This window comes from Strix aluco, chromosome 1 (assembly GCF_031877795.1).
Source record: "Strix aluco isolate bStrAlu1 chromosome 1, bStrAlu1.hap1, whole genome shotgun sequence".
NCBI classification, from domain to species: Eukaryota; Metazoa; Chordata; class Aves; order Strigiformes; family Strigidae; genus Strix; species Strix aluco.
This window is the reverse complement of record NC_133931.1, coordinates 47,020,308-47,036,449: the sequence shown is the minus strand read 5'-3', so window position 1 is coordinate 47,036,449 and position 16,142 is coordinate 47,020,308. Positions and strand designations below refer to the sequence as shown.

The following is a 16,142-nucleotide window of genomic DNA, read 5'->3' as shown; positions in this document are numbered from 1 at the left end:
TGTACAAATTATTTCAGCTCAACTTATTCACCTCATTTCTGCTCATGTCCTGTCCAAAGTTTTGTTTAGACAAATAAGATAGATAACTTACTGCTCCAGATGGTTGTGGGTGGATTGGACCTAATAGATTCTCCAGTTACATGTTTTTAAGTTGTTTTGTTTCATTTTTTAATTTTACAGAAGCCTAGATTTAGAAACCCATTTGTAGATCTCCTCTCGTGTGCAGCTTAGACTGCATTTGGTTGCTCACCAAAATAGCGTGCCTTCCAAAGAAAGATTAAAAATATTAAAATGCAGCCTGCACAGTGAGTGGTTCAGTTCAACTGATGTTACACAAACAGGCTGATCCTACTGCCCATAGATAATATACATTTGAATCTTGGCACCTGCCGTTGGATTGGAATTCAAAATGAGAAACAGCAGGCCTAAAGGTCTGGAAATAAAGGCAACACAAGGAAAAAAACTGTTCTCTGCCTATTAGTAAATAATAATCTGCAGCGGCAAAGACAAATGACAAGGATCGGGGAAAACGCATAGCGCTGCAGGCACCAAATAGATATTGGAGCTATGACACAATGGCGAACACATTCAAATTCAAATTGTGAGGCGTATCTAGCACCTATATTAATTATTTGCATATTTGTATAACGACAAGTTTTTTCGTGTCTAGCAACATTCTACTTAGCTACTTTCTGCTATGTCGTGCTGTGATACTCATTAAATTAAATGTTGACTAATAAACTCCAATTTGAAATAAATACCTGGGAATAGACACAATTCATTCAAAATTTTGCTGAAATCAGATTTCCATGAACAATGCCTCCCCAAAAATTGTTTCATCTTCCTCACATTTTCCGGGCAGTTTTAATTGTTAGGTAGTTAATATCTTAAGGTTGTTCTGTGCTTATAGGTGGCCAACAGGTATGCTTAGTTGCTTAAATACTGGTTTTGAAGATCAATAGTAGTTTTATTACCGAATTAACAGGAAGCATTGGCTTTCTTTTAGCTGGTTTACTTCATTAACTTTATTGTTATTGTGAAATGTGTGATATGTGTTTTCTGGGCTTATTTTACTTTTCCCAGCCTCCACCTCTCCCAAAGCTGACTTTCTTGCCTTAGGATGAGCTCATAGGGAACTATTAAGCCAAAGTTTGTTTATACTTGATTGACTTTAACACTTTACTCCATTTGTTCTCTCATCTCACTTCCACTCTTATCAGAAACAGGATTGTTCTAATGTAAATATAGTTAAAAGAGACAGGGAAAAGGGAAACAGATCTGAATTCTCCCCATAGCATCTGTTCTAATGCTATATCCACAGAAAAGGGAGAATACTTAAAAACAATCAACCAACCAACCTCAACAGTGTAATTGAAGGTGAGTGTATGTGTTGCGTATGTTTAGTTGGGAAGGGGACAGGATGAGAGATGCACTTTTAATTGACTTAAATATATGGAGAGTTTAAAGGACTAAGATCAAGCACGTTCTCCAGCTTGTTTTTTCCCTCCCTAAACAATCAGAATATGGGGATTTCTACAATAGAGAGCTGTCTGTACAGTGCATTGCCATGAGGGCGACTCTGGCATTGCAGAAAATTACAACCGAAGAGGTGGGAGCAGGGTGCCCCTAGTGTTATTTCACAGCTGAATTTGGCCTTGCTGTAATTAAACCTTTATATATATTTTTGTACCTTTTATAAATATGTCTATACACTTACTAAGCACTGGTCTAGCTCATTGGAATATACTGTGGCAAAACTGGATAGCAGTACAGGTAAAATATTCTTTACAAACAGAAAAACTTTATCTGAATGTATCCTACTGAGAATTCAGTCATTGTCACGCAGTCAACCGATACCAACTGATCGGGGTGTTAAGTGCACATGGCAGATGCTTTGTGGGTGGACTCCTCCGTCGGGCACTGGCCATTGCAAAGTCTAAGCATCGCCCGAGGACTGCATTATGTCTTCAAAACAGGGGGCATAATCTTTCTACCAAAAAAATGATCCACAGACCTTCTGCTGGTCCTATCCCAGGAGGGGATTTCATCCAGTGCAATTTAGGATGACAGGATGGGTCCTTCAAAGCCTCACAGATTTCACAAGCTTGACTCCTTCCAACTTCCTACAGCTACAGTTTTTCAGCTCTTTTGTACATCTGTTAGTTCACTCTTTGGATCTATTAGGCATAGTACTAATTAACTTCAAAATATTTCCACATAACCATCTATATTGTACTTTGTTTATCTGCCTGCTTTCAAATTACAGCAAGCATGGTAATGCAAATTTCTTAAAATTTTTGAAGTCTGTATATGTGAAAATTTTCCTGACTTTACATTTACTAAGAATTAACTTTCTAAAAAAAAATCTGGTAATTACCTATAAATTCATTAAAGTTCAACGATAAGTAGCAGAAAAGACATACTTCATTAGAATTCTATTAATTAAAATGTTCTACTTACTATTATTAATAAAATTTGACCTCCTTTCTCCTATTTAGTAATGCTTTTTCCTATGCACTTTTTGAAAGCAATCCTTTTGGTTCAAGATGAAAGTGTAAGGTTCAATTAGGAATACAGGTAAAACAATCTTTTCAGTTACACAGTTTCCTCAGTCTCAAAAACGGGGCTGATTTGAAGAGAACAATACTAAAATTTGCTATACAGAAGGGCAATTAAAAAGGAAGAAAGTAGTCTTATTTTAACCAGCTTTATTCAGCTGTAGACCTAGCTTTATTTGTATTGCTTTATTGTTTGCTTTGGTGCAGATTTAACTCCTTGAAAGCTCACCGTATGCCTGATTCAGCTCTCAGTTACACCAAAACAATGATAACCAATGATAACTTTGTGCACTGGCAAAACACAGCAGAGGATTTGTTTAGGTTTTCTAAAAAAGCAGGGTCAAAGTGCAAACAGTTTACAATATACGTCTTTTTGAGAAGTTCTGGGTTTTGCTGCTGCATCCATACAGAACATACTATCCCATCTCCTTGTTGGATAAACCCAGATTGAGACAAAAACAGGCAAATACGTGTGGTCTGTCTGAACTACAGATGCCTGGAATTGGAATATAGCACTCATTAAAAGAAGGCTGAGCTGTTTGCTCATGACCAATGAAATACTTCAGTATTATGGCAACCATGGCCGTGGGGCTTTGCTGAACTCTCAGAATATAAGAAGATAAAGGTTATCAAAAGATGTCATAAAAAAAATTACGACTATGTCTAGATTAAGGGAGAAAAGAATGAGTTACATGCGGTTTTCTTTTCCACTGCAATTTCTTGAGAAATGCAATGGGACAAGTCATATAATTATATATATGCCACACTTGCTGGTCAGACTGGTCAAAAGCAAAACAATTCCAGAAATTGTCATCATTTGAATGAGCTTATTTCCTCTCATATTTGCAATTTATTTTCTAATAATTCTGCTCTTTTTTTCTTTTCTTCCACTGTAGTAAGACTTTGGTAACAGTTGCAACAAATACACACAAAAAAGCTAGCACAAGTAGACAAAAATACGGAGGTGAAAACAGCACATTACTTCTCATCACAAGTGGAGTAAATTGGAAGATGGTGCATTGCAAACATTCCATGCAAATCACAATAATCTCATGCACTGGTCCACACAGGATAGTCCTGGAGCTCCGAAACCTGATGGTCTCCTTCCTTCCTCCAGACTAGTAATACCACTACAGCAACGAGCCATAGAAACTGCTACAGCCAAACTGACCAATGAACCATCTAGTCCCAGTCTCCAAGAGAGTCTGCAAAAGATGTTTCAGAGCTCAGGAACTGGTAAATAAACAAGTAAATCCCTAAACAAAATACAGTGTGTATAGGTGCCCTGTGCAATAATGACCGAATTATTTTCTGCCGCTAGCTTCAGCCAACCTAAGAACACATACCTAAAACTTAATGATCTGTTCATGAAACAAGAGCATGACGGCTGAGACCACCAGCAATTTTAAAATTCAGTACAAAGGGGAAGGGGATGGGAAGATGCTGGGATTTCACCACACTCCACAAGTCTCTCCTTGTGTCGACTGTATGGGCTGGAACGTGACTAACCCTGATAGACGCTCTATGGGAAAACACCTGGGGAGATGCTGCAAGACACCAGGTAATGGCAAGGCAGCAGGTAAGTGCCATCACCAATGCCTGTGCTCCCCAGGGAACAGAGAAGAAAGGGCAGGAATGTGACCCTGTCCTCACTTCTGCTCCAGCCAGCAAAGCTTAACTGACATAAAGAGCATACTACATCCTTACGAGAGCCACAGAGCTATCATTCTCTTGTAAAACCCTTGGAAGAAATTTTGGCTGAATCAATCAAGAGTTTCTCTAGGGGCTGCAATGCAGACTTTCCATTCCTAACACTACAGGTTATAAAACAATGGCCTAGCTTTGAATTTACCTTTTGAGATGGTTGTTAAAAGAGTCTTAGAAGATGGAATAGGATTAAAAAGGGTGGCTGCTGAATTTTCTGTCTCTGCTGTTCACCAGTATTTACACCACACCATTTCTCTCAGCTTCTTTCTACCTCTTTACATATCTGTTTTCTACTGTACATTTTCTCTTAACGTTCATCTTTCTGGGTGATATAACCATTAAAATCTATTATAAGTACCCCTTTAATTAGCTCAGTTACCTTACCTGGACCCTTCATCTGTCATGACCTTTTAGAGATGAGGTAAATACACTAAAGCATGTTATTAAAGGCAAGGACATAGCATTTAATTAACGAGAAGAGTAAGTTTTCAATATTATTCTCTATACTTTTCCTAATGCTGATTTTTGTTATACCTGCTATGGTTATTGAAGATACGCTTATTGATTTGCTTGAAATTATTCCTCAATATTTCCCTTGAGATGTTATACTAATTCTATACATTTTAAATATGATTGAAAAGCTTGAGTTCTTCCTTTCCTTTCAAAAAGCTAATGTCACAATGGCATAAAATGTAAATTATCTGGCAGTGGTCTGTTGGGAATTCTGCCTGCCATGATTTCTCCTTTTCTCCTTTGTTATGATATTTCTATTTTCCCCCCCAATTCTTCTTTGACTTCCTTAACATATTAATTTGCATTTCCATCCAGTGTTGAAACCCCTTAATTTGTCTGAGTTTTATGTGTATATTATGTATACATATATACTTATGTGTGTGTATATATGCACATTGGACCGCATTTCTGTTACTATCAAACACTTCCTATGGTTTCTCAACTCTTCACCAGCTTTAATTTGTCATCATAGCCAAAGTTTCAACCCTGCTTTAATAAAGCCAGTATCAGATTTGTTTCATTTCAGAAGAAAGCCAGAACCAAAGTTTCACCTGAAAACTGTTTTTTAAAAGACTTCTGAACACGACGGGTTAGAGGAACATAATTAACCCTTGCAAAATCCAAACTAGTTGCACCAACCAGGTACAGTTCATATTGACACTTAACAACTCTATTTTTAATTATTTTCTTACTGATTTTTTTTTTCTCGTGTTGAAATATGGTTCACTGGTCTGTCATTTCTATGAACTATCTTTACCACCTTGTTTTTTCTTTTTCTAGTAAATTTTTGGCTATCCTCCAGCATCATTGCCATATATAGTGGCAAATGATACATTTTAATAATATTTTAGTTATTTCACTCTTAAGTTCTTTAGTGTTCTGGATTTGTATTAGTCCCGGTGATACACTGCAATTTAATATCTTGATTTGCTATCACCTCTTTTTTTATTTCTCTATTTCTGACCATTCTTCAGTTTCATCACCTGAAAAATGTAAAGCCTGGGTAGGTATTTCCTCATCACCCACAACAGAGAGGATACTGAAAAATAAAGTTGTGTGCAACCTGTTCATACTCCTTGTCTTTCCTGGCTGCTGAAACCTCTGGCCGTATCTTAGTTGTTCTTCTGTTATTGTATCTAAATACTTATATAATTACTTGCTTGCTACTCATCTTCGATCAGCTCAGGGTAGTGAACATTAGCGCATTTCCAGGTTTGACTTCCCACATGCCAACACAATGCTGCTTTATCCTACAGATAGATAGGTCATGATTTTGTGGCAGCTACTTCAGCTCTGGATCTGCCTTGGACAGAAGTTTTCTCCAAAATTCACCTGGCAGTATCAGTAGCGGTATGTATAAGTCCAGAGGCAACAAAGAGAGCAATCACAAGACGTACTCATTTAAAAATTGTATGGTAAGTTAGAGTCATAAGTCATTTAAGTGCAAGTGATCTCACCTCCTAAATTTTCTTAAGTACCGTCAAAATGTTATAGCATTGATCTCTTGCTGTATTAAAAACTTTGGGGTAACAACATTTACAAAACTTTCAGACACACAGACCTTACTGGCAATATAATATATAAAACCTCTCATTTCCCAGGGGAGCTTAATTACAGGCTGTCAAGTGAAAAAGGTTGAATGAGTTTCATCCTAGGCTCAAGTAGGTCATTTAATAAAAATTGTCCTTCCAAGTCTATACAGAATATTTATTTCTGAAAAAAGTCTTTACTTGAGGTTAACTCTAACATAGATCACATTTATTAAGTAAAATGTTCACTACAGATAGACCCTTAAGTTGAAGAGTATCCACATATACAACTAAATGCTTCAAACCCTACGATTCAATTTCAACAACTAGCTGTAATCCCTGCAGATGCACATAGTAACTGTCAGGTTTTGCAGCTTGCAGACTTATTGAATAAGCAGTTAGAAGCCTGTACAACTGTCTGTGATAAAGCTGATCGCTAAAAAAATCCATTTGCATCTGGAAGAATGCTCAACGCCATAACTTGTAGCAAGTCTTCCCTGGATATTGGCAGTGCCTACCTGGATATGTTATTTTTATAAACCATTAAAAAATACCTTGCTAGTGGAAGTATAAGGTTTAGAGGCTCATCTATTTAAATAGAACAAAAAGGTAATTTAAGAAAGCTACAGGATCACTTTCAGTGCTGCTGCAGGACAATGCAAACAACTCTCTTGCACCAGCTAATACCTTCGGAGTTTTCTAAAGTCAGATAGGCTTCTTGCAGGTTTAAAATGACATATACAAGATAAAAACATCTTTTACATCCTGGCAAGCTCTACTCATTATGGAGACTGTGTTGACCAGGATCGACCTACTCAATGAAGAACAAAAGATTCCTGTGATGCTCTGTGGTGCATGGGAGGCTGCAGAATCTGGTATGATCCTCCTGCCATGCTGTCTCATGATCTTTCTCCACATCTATCTCATTTATATCTCTCTTCAACATTTGCCCTGCTTGTTTTGTTCCTCTTTTACCAGCAAACTCTCAACAGGTGTATCCTGCATACGGGGAAAGATCAGGACCCAAATAGCTTCCCTCAGACCAAACTCAGCAGCTGCTGGCTGCCTCCTTTCAACAGCAGACCAAAACTGATGGTTCAATGTCAGTACATTTTAATTTATTTCTGTAGCGTAAAATGAAATTTGAATCATTAACTCCCACATTCGTCCCAGCACTAGCACTAGCTCTCTTCACCCAGGGGCCTGTGTGCATGATAAACCCTCTCTACGTGGAGTCTTTCTGTGTATATATTTGTGTAGTCCCTCCAGACTGTGTCTCCTTTCTGTCTAGAGTGTTGAACAAGAGCAGTGGTGATCACCCCAAAAGTTAGGGAAAGAAACTTTCTCCCTAAAAAGATCAGAAAAACTCCCATTGGGCTGTACTGATGCCTATCAGCCCATTTTATCACTAACTTGCTAGCAAAGGCCTGCTCATTTCCCAGTGATCACAGCTATGTAGCCACAGAAACAAAACCTGGTACATCTAAAGAAAATCAGGGCTGAAGTGTCAGAGCTGGAGTCCCTACCATGCTGCATCACAGCTGAAGCCAGTGCAGCTTCACCAACAAGAGGCTGAGGGTAAGACGGCAAAGAACCAAGCTCACTGTCGCCTCAGCCTTCTCGGCAAAGGTTCACAGCAGCATGAAAATTAAACTGAAGAGTTTTCATTTTTGAGCTACAAGCCTGGCCTTTACCAGGGGATAGCACTGAATCTGTCATCCTGTCTCATATGCATGGGATGCATGTATCAGTAGTAGGTTTTGTTATGGTATTGCTACACCCTATTTAATGTTTCTAAAGTAACGTTAACGGTTTCTAGTTTTACAGAAGAAGCACTTTAAAATTCCTCCTCTTTAAAAATTTGCTCTTTTTGGCTCACAGTTCTTTGGAAAAATCTAGTTCAACATTGTTACCAAGAAATCTCAGATCCTCATCTCCCTTTGCCTCTCTCTCACACACGCATGTGGAGATGGCGTCTTACATATGGCCACTTTAACATTTTTAAATTTCAGGACAGAGTTATTCTCCCTATTCATGAACACATCACTGAATGCCTGCATTAAGAGTTGCCAACTAAACCGGTTTTGTTCCATCTGCCATGACCATTTTCCAGCACTGTCTGTCTGATTCACCAGCATTCCTCCTCACCGAGTCCATCGGGAGGTCTGCAAACAGCAGGGCAGAGGCTGCGGGTAGCGGGAGGAGACGAAGCTCTGCAGACCTGAACAGGGGTTAAGGAAAATGTGGTGGGCAGTTAAAACAGGATGGATACGGCAGGGCTCAAATACCACTTCTGAGCCTGGAAGGTGCATTTAACGGGACTGTAAACTACCGCAGAATTGTGCCTTGGGATAAATTATAGCTCACCCTCAGCATCACCTTTCTGTGGTACTTACTGCCATTATGTGTTGGCAGTTCAGTAGGCCACAGAGCTACCAATATATATTTGACAACACTTTTACTCATTTTTTTTTATATTGATGGCAACAAAAATGGGGAGAAACACAATGAAGCAAAGAGGCATATTTTCAGATTGCTATAAAATGCCCTAAAATAATGAACAATTTAGAACATAAGATAATTTAAAGCACCATATTTTGACATATAAGCTATTTATACTGTGATCTGCTGCTTCTGTTGTTCATAAACAACATCATTTATATAAAATCAAACAAACCATAAACTCATACGTCCATGTACTGTTCTTCATCACCAACAGAAACAAGAGGTGGGCTGGGACGCAGCCTGTTCCATGGAACTGACTGGCCTGTAATTTTAAGCCCTAAATCCTGTAATCAGGTTCAGTAGCACAGCCCTGCACCTGCAGAGAGCCTCACTGGTCTGCTAGTGGCAATCCAAGAGGTTCCAGATCCTTCTGGAGGATCTAAAGATTTAACTAAACTGAACAAAATTTGGTTTCTGAATGAAACCTCATTCTATGCTTATAGTTGGAAAATATAAGACACAGGAAAATTCATACATTAGCCTTGTGATTTCATTAAAGTCAGTGGAGTCATTCCAAATTAATAATGACATAAAAGCAATCTGAACTTGGCCTTTGAGGTTACATTCTCTTAGTTTGCTAATACCGTGTAAATTCTATATTTGAGAGGTATTCTGCAGTCATCTTAGCCCTTCTTTTTTAAAGGAAAGTTCTGCTTAGAATCCCTTGATGCAGCTTGGGCCATCATGTTATAACTTATTTTTAAATCAAGACTGATTTCAGGAGCCATATTGTGTCTATGGACAACATTAAGCAAGAGAAGGAAAAGTGGTGAAAAGAAATCTGTTTTCAAGTTGCCAATCGATAAAAAAAGAACTGTGCAGAAAATACACACAAAAAAATCTGCCATAAAAATCATGTATATGGTTAGAAAAGATATTATACCAGAAATATTAGTTCCACACCTCCCTATGGATTGTGAGCACCAACCATTAAAAGTCAATACTGTCAGCCATTTGGCATATTTGTTGGCCTAACGTATTTATACAGTGCGTCTAGGCTAGGCATATTTTCACTACTTTCATATAGTGCAGCTTGGGCTTGATGAAAGAAAACCTATGGTGATAACAGTAGCCATCTGAAAAGTTGCAGAAGTGAGATACTTACTGGGTTGCATATCGGAATACCTTACTGTGTGTTGTCCCACCCTGGACCTAAAATGGCTGTTTTGCAGGGGATGTTGTTGCCTGGTGACCAGAAGTGCATCTCCTAGGCCACAGAGGGATGTGAACATTCAGAAATTGATTTGTTCCTGTTGCTCTTGAGGAGACCATACCCATAAAATAGATTAAGCCAGCACATTATCATCTATGCATTTTCCTTGCTGGCATGTTTAAACTTGATATTGAAGATAGGCCTGTGATTTTGAGCTACTTACCAACCAGGCAAGGGAAAAACAGAATAATACCTCGTGTGCTGCTGCCCACAGAATATGAAAGTAGACCAAGCCCCAGCTACTGTGAGACTACAAGACACCCCTGCTTCAATTAAGTCTGTGTTGTACATCTAGCCTGTTCCGGTGCAACCTCCCAGTTGCTATCAGGCTCTCTTTCTTTCATTAGAATCAAGTAGTTAATTAGCCCCAGCCTGTCCTCTCTCCTTCTCTCTTTCCCTTTAACGCAGCAGTAATGATGTCTAATTACCAGCAGCAGTGGATTACAGCACCATCAGGAGCAAATCTCTCTGGCTGACAGCAAAGCTGAGCAGCAAATCTTAAAGCTTCAAGGAGAGAATAATTCCTAATGAAGTATTTGAATATTTGCTTATTTTTGACCAGCTTGTGACGGTAGAGTCCAACTTGTAATTTCATCCATACTGTTACTGCAGAGGGAGCGCTCATGCTGCCAGCAGTGATTAATTTTAAATTGAAATTACTTTTACCTATGGTGAGATCGAGTGATGGACAAGAAGAGGGAGAGGATGAGGGAGAGATTCACAATTTGGGGATCTGTTACTCTTTGTGGCTCTCAGTGCAGACTAGGTGGGCTCAAATGTATGGGATAATAATGAGAAAAAACAATAAAACAAAACAACGAGGATGTTTCTAAATGGTCATAAATATACTCTTAAATAATTAGTAAGAGTTAAAGAAATTAAGGAATGGACTTTTAAGGCTTAACAACAGTTACTATCTGATGAAAATCCATTATTTCCCCCTGTAACTTATCGTTGCTGGCTGGGTGAAATCCTAGGCCTCTTGAAGTCAATAGGAGCTCTGCCACTGGCTCTCTCCAGGCCAGGGGTTGCATCCCCGTTCTGCCAAATGGGTTGTTTCTGAGCCTTTAGCACCTGGCAGGCACTGCCCCCGCCCTGGCAATAGCTCATACAAGTCATTGCCACCCTACGGGGTCTACTTAAATACTCCTCTGCCTTTTGGGATGGGATAGTAATACCAGATCCATGGGTTTAGGAAGCGGGCAGCATTTGTTTCTCAGAGCTGAATGTTGTATGAGTGCTGAGTATCACCTTTTCTCATTTATGTTGGACAAGAGATTTGTGTTGGCCAGCAGGAGGAAATTCTACCTACATGCAAGACCTTTTCTGTAAGGGTTTATATGTCATTGTTCAAGTACTGTACAGATACTCAGGAATTGCTTACAGATAGGTCATGTTAACTTTCCTTTCTTGATTTTATTAGCAGGCATCCTTACTTTATTAGGTTGCTTAAGCTACCTAAAGATAGTTACTTCTATATGAATATAAATACATATATAGGGACATACAGAGACATCCACAGTTGAGGGTATGATTCCCCCAAATGAACAAAGGTAACACCAGCAAGGCGCTCAACCTCCGACTGAAATCTCTGAAGGAAAAAAAAAATGAGAAAAATTGTGATTATTTGATCTGAAAATAAAATAGAAGATGGGATGCAAGGTGGGACTCCAGGCATTCATGGTCTAGCAAAGGTGAGACAAAAAAAGACAAGCTGATCATCACTGCGTCTTGTGTTTCAGAGGCCCAGCAGGGCATTTAATTTTTAAATTCCATCATGTAAAATTTAGGTTAGCCTTTTTATTTAGTAGCGTAGTCAATGTAATTTTAGAAAATACTGAATTTGTTTACAGTATTGAATTTGCAGTGAAAAGGATAGTCTTAGGAATAAATGATCTTGCCTACTAACTCTCCAAAATTATTATTTCAGTGAGCGGAAGAGATATTAAAAAATACCAACCTAATTGGAGACTTCTGCTTTAGACAATGTTTTCATTATAAATTGTATCTGCAGTACCCCCTGGGGTCAGAGATTAGCAATCAGTCATCTAACGGTAGAACAGAAATCTGCCAAATAACCTGAATCTATAGGCAAACCTAGAACGCTTTGGTGAATAAAAACCATAGAGAGGGAATAAACTGTCCAGAGCTTCTCTTTCACTTTCAATCTTCGTATCTGTAAACTCCTTCAAATTAATTTCCCACCTCAGCCTCCTCGCAGCCATGACGGCGCTGATGACAAGGGGGCAAATACAAGCCGGCCCCTGGGAATGCCCAGGTTTATGACTTCAGCGAGGCAGAGAGAGGCAGATTTCCCCGGCAGCCTACGTCACAACCCAACCCAGAATACTTTCCAAGAAGCCCCCTTCGCTGCGCCACCCAGCAACCTTCCCGTTAGGTCAGAATAAGCTGGCACTCCGGAAAAAAAAAAAAAAAAAAAAAAAAAAAAAAGAGAGAGAGAGGGAATATTGCTCATCCAAGCCAAATGCCCAGGCAGGAATATTTTTAATTGCCAGGTTTCCTTTCTCAGCTCCCCCTCCCCACCCGCCCCACGCACAGACAAAAGAAGCTTAGCTTGTGTGACCCAGAGCATAAGAAGTAAGAATAATGATACATTAAGAGTTCAATAGGCAAAACCTACTTGCAGCCAACAGTCCCCATCTTCTTAAATAGGAAAATCTGTCGCTCCTGCCACCACCAAGCATAATAGCTCTCCCGCTGCCAGACCCGCGCCGAGCTCCGCAGCTCCGAGCTCCACGCTACCCTAAGCGCATCGAATTGAGTTGGAAGCCTTATGGCTGCGAGAATCGCGCAACCCCAGAAAGAGGGAACAAAATACACCCTTCCTTCGGGCATACGGAGCCCTCTCTTCCCTTTGTTGAGCATCCTCTCTCTCCCCGCCGCCGTTACTATCGCAGCCGGCGCTTCAGCAAGCCAGCCAGGCACATTCGTGCCGCTCGGCGGCTCCAGGGCTGCGGGCTAACAATAAAAATTAAAAAAAAAAAAAAAAAAAAAAGAAAAAAAAAAGAAAAAAAAAAAAACACCAAACAAACTGATATCCCGGGGAAACACCCCCCCCACCCCCCACCCCCCCCAAATCACCGACCGGCGCCGCGCTTGGCTTTGTGCCAGGCAGGCTCCCCCCGAGCGCTATCGATCGGCATCAGCCCCGCCGGCGGCGGGGGGCCGCTGCCCGGGGCGGCGGGGCCCGGCACAATGGCCGGAGCGGGACAATAGCCCACCCCAAACCCGCCGCGGCGGCCCGGGGGGACGAGGGGCCGGGGAGGGCGAGGGGGGCCGAGGAGGAGAACGACACCGACCCGGCAAGGGTGTGTTGTGCGCACGATCGCTTTAAATAAAAGGACCCACAAAGACCTCGGCGGTGTATAATGTGACAGGCAAACGCAACATGGTGATGATGACTTGGGGGAAGAGGGAGGAAGGAGCCAACTGTGGCTGCGGCTCCCCCTGTGCCTCTCGCTCCCGGAGCGGGCTGCAGCGGCCGACATAGAACAAGGAAGACAATTCTCTACTAACCGTGGTTTTGACTGGCACGTACAGCACTTGCTTCCCTCCTCCAGCACCACCACTGACCTCGTCCGAGTTGCCGAGCTGGAAGCCTTTAGATTTGACCCAGAATTTGAATTTGGCATTATCCGTGGAGCTCGACTCAGAGCCGTTCAGGAGCTGGACGATCCGGTCGTATTTTTTACGGGTCACCGTCTTGGTTTTTCCTGAGTCCCCGTAAGTCCTGAGACACCAGTCTTGAAACTGGCGGTACATGTCCCGGTCGCTGCTCTCCATAATCTCCTAGTACACACACGCACACATGCACACGCCGGGGCGCACACACAGGCACAGGCACCCGCACACACACACACACGCACACACACACACACACGCACACACACGGACGGACGGACGGACACACGCACACGCCGCCCCGAAGCGGGCCGGGGTGCGGGGCCGGGCCGCCCCGCCGCACTTTGCACCTGTTCACCCAGCGCTCATGAAAAATGCATCCACCTCCGAGCCGGAGCGAAGGAGGTCCCGGTGCAGGCAGATCCCAGCGGTTGCTTTGGTGGTGGTTCTTTTTTTTTTTCTTTTTTTTCTTTTTTTTTTTTTTTTTTTGTTGTGGTGGTGGTGGTTCGGGGGGGTGGGGGGGCCGGGAGGGGGATGGGTGAGGGGGGGCAGCAATCAATTCAATAGTGTGGCAATGTTCTCCTTCATTTTTTTTTTTTTTCAGAGGAGGCAAAACGGGGCTTGGTGGAGGCTCCTCTTATCCTTCCCACTGTACGTGATCAGTCTCTTTAATAATTGTGCAAGGCAGGACTATCCCACTGGCTCCAGCAGCGTCTTACCCAGAGAGGGTTCGGGTGGATAAATAATTAAAATCCCATCCCTCGGTTTAGCGAAAATATTGACTCGGATCCTTCTTCTTTTCCATACATCAGCTGCACCCGGATTCACCCTGGATAGTGCAGGTGAAGGGGGGAAAAAAAAGAAACAAAAAGAAAGAAGAAAAAAAAGCCCACCCTCCTCCGCCCCGGCAGCCCTCGGCTGCCTTCTCGAAAGGCTTTCTGTCTCTGTCCTGGCGGGCTGTGCCTCTGCCCAAAGCCGCCTCGCCGCGCAGGATGGAGGAAGCACTGAAGGGCAAACTGGTCTCTTTGCTCCCCCTTTATTCCAGGGCTGGGCGGCTTTGCGTTAGATATCCCCGCTCCGGGCATGAAGGTACTGGAAAGAAAGAAAGTTCTTACCTGCTATTTTCTAAGCCTAATACATCCGATCCGCGTTTTAAGTACATATTTTTTAATTTAAAAAAAAATGGGCTGTGAGCATTTCATTTCCTCATATTCAGTCCCACTGAATTTTCAGATGCCCTTTTAGGAATTTTCCTCTATTTATTTACTTAGCAATCCCAGCAGATGGAGAAAAAGGAAAAAACCAAAAGCCAGATATCTACGAGATAGTCTCTGATGTTGGACCAGAGGAGAGAGAGATCAGTCCCAGGAGGATGTTGGTAAAGGAAAGGAGGCGGCTCTCGGTTGCTCTGCCAGTGTAATGATGGTGCTCACACATGTAGGACTCCTCGGGTGCGGGGTATCCTTTGGTCTCTGGGCTAAACTGGCTACAAGGCATTCAAGTAAGTTTGCGTGCGGATGCTGAGCAAACCCCCTTTTTTTAAAGGGGGAAGAAGAAGAAGGGGGGGGAAAAAAAAAAAGCAATCTTGATATTTTTCCCCCTCCCTTTGCCACAGTTTCAGTTCACGCCGGAGATTTCCGCGCTCTCCCCGGTCTCCCCCGCCGCGCCAAGCAGGACACCCCCTCCGCGGGGGGAAGGCGCCGCGGCGGCGCTTCCTCTCGTTGCCTCTCCGCGGCCGCGCCCGCCCGCGTCTCCGCCATCCAGCGCCCGGCTCCGCGCCCCCGCCCGCAGCCGGCACCTCCGCGGCTGGGGCACGCCGTGTCCCACCCGGGCCGGGCCGAGGGCTGGTTGCGCGCCGGGAGCCGCGCACTGCTCCGCGCCTCTCCGCTGCGCCCTTCCCTTCCCTTCCCCGCGCTGCGCTGCGCTGCGCTCCGCGGCGGGCTGGCGGCGGCGGCGGCGGCGGCGGTGGCGGCGGCGCACCGGGCCGGGCCCAGCGCCGCTCCGCGCCCCCCCCGCGCCCTGATTGGCCGCCGGGACAAAAGTTTCTGTGGCGACGGCGGCGCGGCGCGGTGACGGGCAGCGCTGTCCCATGTCGGGATGGCGCGCGCGGCGCCCCCGCCTCCGCAGGCGCGGCGGGGGCGCGGAGGCCCGCGCGGCCCCGGCCGCGGGTTGCCGGGGGGAAAGGGGGGCGGGGGGGGGACGGGGGGGAGAGGCGAGGGCAGCGTTTCCATGGCGATGTCTCCGGGCGCAGCACACACACACACACACACACACACACGCACACGCACCCCCCCGCCCTCCCCGCGCGCAGACGGAGCGAGCGGATCAGCTGACACATCATTAGCTTAGGACCTAATTATTGCTTATTGGAGCAAGAAACGCGCGCAGGGCCGCGGCGGGGGGCAGACGGCCTCCGTGCCCCCCCGCCGTCCCCGCTCCCCCCTCCCCCGCCGCCGGCCCGCGCACGCCGCAGCC

The 16,142-nt window shown here is 43.6% G+C and overlaps 1 protein-coding gene across 4 annotated transcripts in view; it reads right to left on the bottom strand.

Annotated features, from left to right (window-relative positions):
* Positions 1-14,656, bottom strand: part of NOL4 (nucleolar protein 4) — a 200,918-nt gene extending 186,262 nt beyond the window's left edge. For 2 of the 4 annotated variants that reach the window (XM_074819979.1, XM_074819996.1), the window contains exon 1: positions 13,563-14,656. In XM_074819979.1, coding sequence (XP_074676080.1) covers positions 13,563-13,829 — 267 coding nt within the window. In that variant the 5' untranslated portion in view covers positions 13,830-14,656. Of the gene's footprint in view, positions 1-12,666; positions 13,122-13,562 lie in introns of those variants that run through there. The other 2 variants (XM_074819988.1, XM_074820004.1) reach the window with 2 other exon arrangements.
* Between the last annotated feature and the right edge of the window lie 1,486 nt (positions 14,657-16,142).